The 9,499-nt window shown below is 33.6% G+C and overlaps 1 protein-coding gene across 1 annotated transcript; it reads right to left on the bottom strand.

Moving 5' to 3' along the window:
- Positions 1-259: 259 nt before the first annotated feature.
- LOC142626356 (protein DETOXIFICATION 27-like) lies at positions 260-7,461 on the bottom strand. The gene is made up of 8 exons (XM_075800178.1): positions 6,800-7,461; positions 6,050-6,591; positions 5,574-5,660; positions 5,217-5,273; positions 1,575-1,813; positions 1,315-1,433; positions 681-770; positions 260-603 (listed from the first exon to the last, which is right to left on the bottom strand). Exons 1-8 carry the CDS (start codon positions 7,094-7,096, stop codon positions 544-546), a joined length of 1,491 nt encoding a protein of 496 aa, XP_075656293.1. The 5' UTR covers positions 7,097-7,461; the 3' UTR covers positions 260-543.
- Between the last annotated feature and the right edge of the window lie 2,038 nt (positions 7,462-9,499).

The raw sequence follows: 9,499 nt of genomic DNA, 5'->3' as shown, positions 1-9,499 counted from the left end.
TTCAGAGCAACCCTGAAAGCAAATTGGTGGAGACGTGAAAAAATACTACCATGGAGATGGATATTTGGATTAATACTTTTCGATTTTCTACATTTGATTGCTAAAGCAGAGGCAGTGAAAATTTGTTCTTCTTGGCAATCAAATGATGAACCTGTCAGGAATTAGTGCTGGTAATCTAAAAACCTTTACCATTGTCAAGTGTCAACTAATAGATAGTTTCTTCTTCTTCTTTTCCTTTTTCTTTTCTGTTTCTACCAAAGAATAATAAAGAGCTCTTGTAATTTCATTGAGTAATGGAGCTAATTACAAAGGCTGCTTTTCAATGCCAATGAAATTCAAAAGACTGTGGAAGCAATCGAACTGTATACCAGCCACTTTATTCCACTAACGTATTCAGTTATTGGGTAAAAATTAATATACTTCTAATGTCGAATCAAGATCAACTGGGACAGAAATAAATTATTGGGTTGAACTCTTTGTTGGCGTCGAGGTAATAGCTATATATAGTTATCAACTCCGGTATGTGTTTTCTCTAAAACCATATTAATGTTCTTGCTTTGTGTCAGGTGCCCACTTCCTTAGGTTCATGTTTGCTTTCTCAGCCTGCAATTTCAAATCACAAGAAATAAAATGATAAGTCATTATGTATAGAAAACAGAATTAATACTAAAGGATTTTACCTCTTTTTCCCAGTCACATCGCATGGTAATGATGGCCAATATCAAGGTTTGAACAGCTGTTCCACCAAAAATCATTCCAGCCCAAATTCCCTGATTGAGTTTATTTTCATGTCAGAAGGCAATGTTGTTAAAGGCTTAATGGATACATGTAACGGAAATCAGAAGAATTTTAGTGCAGTTTATCTAGTATGAATCGATCTGGTTCAGTGGCTACATGTCACCATGCAACTCTAGAGAAACTCCTTGACTTTTTTTGACAATGCCCTCAGTTGTGGGGATTATCCGGAGGACTCGAACCCAAGAGCCTAGGACCTGATCACTAGACCACCCACCTGGACTTTGCTTGATTATTGTATTTGGTTGCATAAAAATCACTTTGTAAGGTTTATGCACTGAGGATAGTTTTATCGAAATATCAGGTAAGATTAGCTTCAACCTGCAGGTTAATCTGATCAATTTCAAATTATCTTGTTTTCAACTTTTGCCTCCTAGTTTTAATGCGAAATTCATTCTGGACGAGCTTGAGATTTATGTGGGCATGAGATGCACAATGAGATCAGCAACTTAATAGCATAGTCATTACAAAGTGTTTTTGGCTTGCTTGCCTTGACTCAATTGAAATAACAATACGTACCATAACTCCTTGGTGGAGGACCCATCCCACGAAAAATCCAAGCGGCACCCCAACCAGATAGTAGCAACCTAAGTTTATGTATGCAACATATGCTTGCCATCCAGATCCCACAGCCACGCCTGATAAAAAAATTTAAAGAATATATAGGTAAAAGTAAATTAAGTTAACTATATAAAATTTAAAATATGTAGCTTCTTTCTTTTTAGCCTATTTATACACATTTAAAATAATGAGGGGAAAATCTATGAAGGAATCATTACCAGAGAGAACTGGCTGAACACTATTGAGAAGAATTGTGAAGGCTAAGAGGATCGAAAGCTTGTTCACTTCTTCCAGTACAGGTTCACTTGAAGAGAATATCAAGGCAAGCTCATTGTGGAAAAACATTATCAATAACCAGAAGAAGAGGCCAATTACAATTGATGTCACCACCGATACTAATGTAGCAAATTTAGCTCCTTTCCCATTGCCAGCTCCAAGTTCATTTGAGACCCTCACTCTGTATTATCACCAGAAGCTTTAATATAATTGGGATTTTCTCTCTTTCTATTCATGAACTGAAATTCTTTCATGTCCTTAGAGAAGTATATATATACACACACACTCATCTGTTGCATGTTATACAAATGGAAATCAGAGTATTTTAGTTTTAATTAAACTTAGCATAGTACCATATGTAATAACAAGTTTTCATTGTAATCAAAGCTGGCCTGGTTACATACCCTGGCTACATATGCTCATTGTTGTCATTGGAGGGATGCATCATGCATGCCTCACAAGTCACAAACTCATGCTCCATTTAGAAAATACCAAACAAATATATAATGAGTAGTGTTTATAACAAACAAATTGTGACTTCAAGTCACAGTTTCAATTACTTTTGGGGTGTTTAAATTGTAAAACAGTTTGGGTGCTAAAAATTTACCCATATATAATACAACAATAGACTCGAACACATGCAATGGTTCAATTTTTTTGTTTTTTTTTTTTTGGTTTTTACGCAAGTTTATTTAAGCTTATGAGTTGACTTATTTTTTAAGCTAGCTTGTATATAATTTTTTAAAACCTTTTATATATATATATATATATATATATATATATATATATATATATATATATATATATATATATATAAAGACATCTATACTTTTATTCACCTTAATTTTTACGTTAAATAACCCAATAAATTTTAAGCTATCCCAAATGGATGTTGTTTACTTTGGTGTTATACAGTCACACCTAAACAAATTTTAGGGTTCATAAATGTCTTGGCAAATCATAGTGTCAAAACATTAAAATTGGGTAGTATCAATAAAATTGTATTAGGGGTTAGCCTAGATCAATAGCTGCCCAAAGAGAGTGTGATTGATATGCTTGTGAAGCCAAGTTTGATTGTGAAGTTCAAGTATTGCTTGAACTCAATTGAGCGCATGCCTTGTTGAGAACGAGATGGAGTTCCATTACCTAATGAGGGTGCAAAGAGAGTACCTACAAAGGTACTTTTGAGCTCATAGTTGGAGGTGAAGATTTGTTTAGTCCATCCCATGATAAGAGAAGTTTAGATATTACGTTATTGGTTTTGGAATCCTGCAGCGGTTAGAAGAGTAAAACGGAGGTGTATTACTCCTACTAAAAGTGGTAGTCTCACATTTAAAAGAAAAGAAAATAAGGAGGTGTGTCAGTTACTATAATTTGAGTAGTGGTGTAGTTCTGAAGGGGGAGGGGGGGGGGGGGGGGTGTTAGAAGACAAAGTTTTGTTTAGTGTCTTAGTGTGGGGGCACATTTCGGTGTATTGGAGTTTTGGGTTAGTTTATATTTGAGAATTTTATGTGACAGTTTATGTGTGGTTGCAATTCTTATTATAGATAGTAAATTTTGGTTGGTGTTGCTTGTAGACATAGGCTTGAAGTTAGCCCAACCACGTTAAATATTGATGTCTTGTGTAATAGGTTTAATTTATTATTTGTGTAATACACTTCCACTAGCTCCAAACACACAAAATAAATATATAAATAAATGTGTTCTTATACACCTTGAACTCTAAACTATTCTTGAAACCAAAAAGATCCTTTCTAGTAATTTTATTACAAATAATTTTCAAGGAGGAAACTTGGGAGTGCCAGAAGGTCTAGTTCATGCACTAGAGGCTCTACCATTACTACAGTAGAAAAGCTGAAATGTTTGTAGATATTATAGAAAGCAAGTGAAATGTTTGCGGATATTACAATAAAGAGTCTAGGTATACAAGTTTATTAAAAGTAGATTGTTGTAACTATTCCTCTACAATGAATTTTCTATGGTATTAGGTCTCAGAGTGGTTTTGAAAAGGTTTTTCCTTGATTTTCCACTTCATTTCCAAATCTTGTATTGAGTTTTATTACTTTTATATTTCATATTTTTAGATTCAGTATATGTCAAATGGTGCTAAAATATAATTATTTGAATCACTTAACTAAATTTTTTTTAAGATATCGTTAAACTTATACTGTCCACTCTTAATTATTACTCTTTATCATTAGATCAAGATACTTAACTAAAAATAATAATAATAACAACAACTCCATTAAATAATTAGTATAGGGTTTAAAAAGTTTTATTTTAAATAAGGATCATTGATTGCCTATGAAAAATAGTGTTGCCGCACAATAGTACTTATCCATCGACATAAACCTTAGCGGATCAAACTCGTAACTCTTTAAGATAGAGACCAAGGATAGGAGTTACTATACATGGCTGAATTATTATCATTTTTTCCCTTTTTGATGATTAGATATTCTCAAGCTCTATTCCTCAAGTACCCATCTTAGCACGTCATTCATGCATCTCTGTGCTCGTCTCTTTGTTGGTAGCTAAATTCTTTTTTTTTTTTTTTTTGAACAAAGGAAATTTTGTTAGCCAACTGTTCAGAACTGAATGACATATATATAAGATGATGACACTCTTCCAGCAAGCTTGTCTTTGTAGAGATGAAAGTGAAAACCAGACGTAACTTTGACATGTTGGATGCATGTTTTGTAATAATTATAATTATATTATTATTTATATAAAGCAATGAATGACATAAAAGAATTATTTTCTGCATAGAAAGAAAGCAACAGGAGGGATTATAAAATCTTAGAAAGCATAGATTAGATTGGATTGGATCATGTGGTGGAATATTAATTGGCTGTCAATATGAACCCCTCGAAATCCAATCCTAATAACAGTCACAAGTCACAACTTTGGGCTCTCAACGACAACAAAGAATATATTAATTAATACTATTACAAGGACTTCACAGCTTTTTTGTTTTGTTATTTTGTTGCTTAATGGCTTCACTATTATTGTATCTATATATGCTTTTGTTCTATCTATATGGCATGACCCATGTTAGCTAAATAAATCGTGTGGCATATGTTTGTCACTAAACCCAATTGACATTTATTGAACATCATGGCCTCCCATGTGTGTGTGTGTGTGTTTTTTTTCTTTTTCTGTGGATGCTAAAATTTCAGCTAGCTTAGCATTATCAATTCATTTAAATGAAAATTGCAAAAAACTACTCCATCTTGACCCATCACAAGTCACAAGTCACAATAATGTAACCATTCAATGACTCAAATTGATGTTCCAGACAGTTTTAACCAAAAATAAAGATATTCTAGACAGCCACCAAGCCCCTCTATCAATTTAATGTTTTGAGCCCACAAAATGCAGAGTCTGTTTGGTTGTATTATATATAAAAATATATATATCTTTTAAATAATACAACACGTATTTTCATAATATTTAAACAACTTTACTACGGGACCATACTTTCAGCATAGGCTAAAGATGAATGGTCAGGCACACTAACTGAGACATGGGATCCACCAAAAAATAATTGTAATAATTCAGGTTAGGACTTTGACAAAAAACCATACCCGGTTGCAGCAAAAAAGGCCAGAGGAATCATCATCTCCCACCCATTTATGGTCATACTGCCAATTGCCAAACGAGACAAATTGCATTAATCCACAAATTGGCAAATGATTATTCAATAACAGAGGTGTGGTTATATATATATATATATAAACTGATCACTCATTACTCAAGACATTGATAAAATTTGATATAGCCTTCTAAAAGTGAAAGTTTTTTATTCATAAAAAAAAAGTGAGTTTTTTTTTTGCTTGAAAAAAGTGAATGGTAACTTATTTTAAAAATAATTGCAGACTAAAATTTTTCACCAATCATCAGACACAAACATAGTCTATTGCCATGTAACAGATAAAAATTACCATATGGACAAAGCATCCACTGCAATCTCAGCATTCTTCAGATTCCCTGTCATCAGTACAAGTACTCTGTAATACCAATTCTCTAAGCTGCAAATTTGAATTAATCTTTAGTTATTCAGCCAAAAGAAACAAAAAGCACACGATAGAATGACACGACACTTAAAAAGGGATCATTTTTTTATAGATCAAAATAAAATAATAAAAAATTAAATTAAGACCCATTTTAATTAAAAATAAAAGTGTTAAAAAAATATTATAGGATTTTATTATGTCCCGGTTACATTAACATGTGTTCTATCCTAAGTGTGTGTTTGGCAAGAACCGTCCAGTGCAAAAGGGCGCAAGACCCTTGCCCAAAAAGAAGAAACGAACGCTCGGGTAAACATGCAAAAAGGAAAAATGAAAAAAACCATATGATTGCAAAAGCGATTGAATCATTGAATGCCTAGTTTTGAGAGAGAGAGAGAGAGAGGTACCAAAGCATGACGCCAGAAGCAACTGAGAGTTTGACAAACTCCCAGAGACCAGAAAATGCTTCAATGGAGAAACCAGTCCATGTAAGGGGGCATCCACCACAGATAGTATAAGCGAGAAGCCCAAACACCAAAACCCACCAAGAAAAGTTCAAAGTAGCGGCAGTTCCAACCACACCCAGCTTAAGTTTATACACAAACAGCCAACTCACAATCACATGCACCACTAGTGCAAGCAGAGACACCCAAGCAATTACCCCAGCCTTCATCTGGCTCTGCAAGAACCTCTGCAGAGGGAACTGAAATGCAAAGCTAAAATGAAGTGGTATCATCCACATAGCCACCAGCCCCGATAGCTCCGCCACTTCTGGAGGCTGTCCTAATAGCTTCAAAAACGGAGAAGCACATAGATAGAGAGGCAAAAGCAGGACACAACACACGAACAAAACGATCCATGAACGCTGCATATATACACCTAACATGTAATACTTTTTGGCCCCAAACGCTTGCCCACATAATGTCTCTAAGGCGCTTGCCATTCCCAGCTGATGCACAAAAAAGTGAAAAACAACCATCACATAAGCAACGTTAAACTATCGAATTCAAGATGTTCTGCTCTGTTCTGATACCTCCCAAAAGTTTGACTGAAATTTGTGAATTTATCCATTTAAACATAATTCTAACAATATATGAAAGCTTAAAGTGCAATATATACCAAAAACGAAACCAAAAACCCAAGTGAGCAATACATACCAAGAGGCCAAAGTCGAAGCCAATGATGACATTAGTGGCAATGGAGATTCCAGCGAGTTCAAGGTCACCCAAGTGACCAGCAAAGGCTTGGGTGATGACCAACATGGAGTAGGAAGCGATACGATTGAAGATTGAAGGACCCACTACGTGCCACAGCTTCTTTGATTCAATCCAAAACCTCCTAGCAAGATATTGGTCTTGATCATCAACATCCTGTCCATCATTTGATCGGACGGTTGAAGCCAAATTATCCAGTAAGGGAACCTTGGCATCCTCTAATGCCCCACTACTAGACATCTTTGATCTTTCAATCTGTTATCTTATATTTTTGGCTGTACTGAATAAAGGCCTCGTTTATCTTCTTACGAATCTCGGTATCCAAACAGAGATGCAGAGAGTTTCAGCAAAAAACACACAGAGAGGGTTCAAACTTCAAAGAATTATTTTTTGGGACAAGCATTTGGCTTTTGGTTTAATTATTATGGCAGTTGGTGAATTTGTTTATTTAAGTTGTCAATAAATTTTGCTATATATATCACGAATTATTAGGAGGGAGGTCTTGAACCACATGTGTACTGACGACTGACGAGCCAAGAACGTGTGTTTGGAGAGTTGAATAAAAATCCAATCATTGAAAAAAAATAAAAAATAAAAAAAACAAATATGGTCTACTAGATATTAGTATTATAACCATTAAACACAGCTTAGATACGTAGTTTTTATTTATTTATTATTTTAATGGATAGATAGTTACTTTATGATTATATTTACTTTATGGTTATATGAATGATGATAAAAAATGATAGAATCCAGTTATACCTAAGGTCTCATAAAAAAAAGGCAGTAATAGCTAAGGTAATAATATTACACCATATAATAATTTTTTATAAGATTAATATATTGAAAGTCCAACTGTTTAATTATATGTTTTTAATGTTTTTACCGAATTTTATATTATTGGACCCTTTTGGATATACACTATTATTAGTTTTTTTTAAATTTTCTCTCTTCTCTTCTTGTGTGCGTGTGTTAAAATACTTAATATTCTAAAAAATATATTTCATTTGAATTTTTTTTATATTAATTGATCCATAAACTTATCTATTATGCATATTTTTTTAATATAAAAACTTAAATTTTATACATTTTATAAATGAAATAATTATTGATCTTTAATTATCTTGAAACTTTGCTTGTATAGGAAGAAAATATAATCAAATGGTAAATTTGTTAAAATTCGCTTCCTATAAGAAAATGTTTAGTGATGATACATTGTTTAACAGTTATACACCAAATATAACTTAAATCTATTCAAATAAAAAAAATTATTATACTTCAATAAACTTGATTGACAAAAATATTAGTAGAAATCTTTAATTAATTTAATAAACTAATTATTTTTATGAGGACCAAGACAAATAAATAATTTTTTAGAATAACTATAAATTACTAATGGGATTGTAATTCCAAATAATTAAATGAATACAAGAAACCATAGATATTCTTATGGAAATTATACATAAAAAATTTTATTTATAGATACATAACCATTTAAATTAGGATTTGGAGATTTTAAGTAAATACAATTAATTTATTTAAAAAAAATCAGGAAATAAAAAATATATATTTTAAAGAATTTTTAACTTATAAAAAGGGTCCATGACACCCCTGGCATGTGCGAGCTTTAATTTTCATAGTTCATCGTTTTGTAGAGCAACTTATATAGCCTACGTTCTTCCACGAAGCACCCAAACACAGGACATGAGAGATTGACTCTTGCCAATCTTCATTTGGAAGCCAAAACCAGAAATATATACTGATTAGTCTGATACAGATATGATGTCACTTCTTACAGAACAATTTTGTAAGCATTTGTAGCCTGTTACCAACCATACAATTATACAATTACTTTATCTAGGGCATATTGACAAAATTTGACAAGAAAAATGAGTGTTTGTATCATTTGTCACCAGGGGCGCGGTGTGTAATGATGGACAGTAATAGTTGCACATCGCTTATTGCACACAACTAGTAAAATTGTGAAATCGATAGAGCATTTACATCCAGTTTGTAAAAGAAAGTTCCATTTTACCATTTCAAAAGTTACTTTATCATTTATAAAGTACCATTTTACAACACACACACAACATCCCAAACTTTTTTTTTTTTCAACTTTATTTAAATATTTTTTTTTTACTATTTCTCTTATTCTTCCTCTTCCTCTCTTCCTCCATCTTCCTCTAAGCAACCGGCAACCACAACATCACTACCATCGCCACTCACATCCTAGCAAACCACCAACCACCGGCCAACAACCACCACCACAACCACAATAGTCCATGCCAACCACCAAAACCCACACACACAACCACCAACCCAAAAACCCACACAACAACTTGCCGATCTAGAAACCTAGAAACCCACACTAATCTCCACCATCAGAAACCCACAAGAACGCATCGATCAATCTAGAAACCCAGAAACCAAATTGATCTCTACTGTCAGAAACCCACAAGAATGCCCCGATCTCCATCTCCTAAATCCCACAGCCCACCACACCAATCCACCACAATCCTCAGCCCCAGACCCACCAAAATCCGATTAGCAATCCTTAGCCCCTTGACCACAATGATCTCGCCTAGAAAAGGTCATTGGCAATGCCATCGGAGAGAAAGGGTCATTGGAAGTGAGAGGCAAGGG

This window comes from Castanea sativa, chromosome 2 (assembly GCF_040712315.1).
Source record: "Castanea sativa cultivar Marrone di Chiusa Pesio chromosome 2, ASM4071231v1".
Taxonomy (NCBI): domain Eukaryota; kingdom Viridiplantae; phylum Streptophyta; class Magnoliopsida; order Fagales; family Fagaceae; genus Castanea; species Castanea sativa.
The sequence above is the reverse complement of the archived record's forward strand: the minus strand, read 5'-3'. Positions and strand labels throughout refer to the sequence as shown.

Coding starts and splice junctions, on each gene's coding strand:
- LOC142626356 (XM_075800178.1), bottom strand. CDS start 7,096: ATGTCTAGTAGTGGGGCATTAGAGGATGCCAAGGTTCCCTTACTGGAT. Junction 5,274..5,573: donor GTGGATGCTTTGTCCATATG/GTAATTTTTATC, acceptor GGCAATTGGCAG/TATGACCATAAATGGGTGGG. Junction 771..1,314: donor TCCTCCACCAAGGAGTTATG/GTACGTATTGTT, acceptor AAACTCAATCAG/GGAATTTGGGCTGGAATGAT.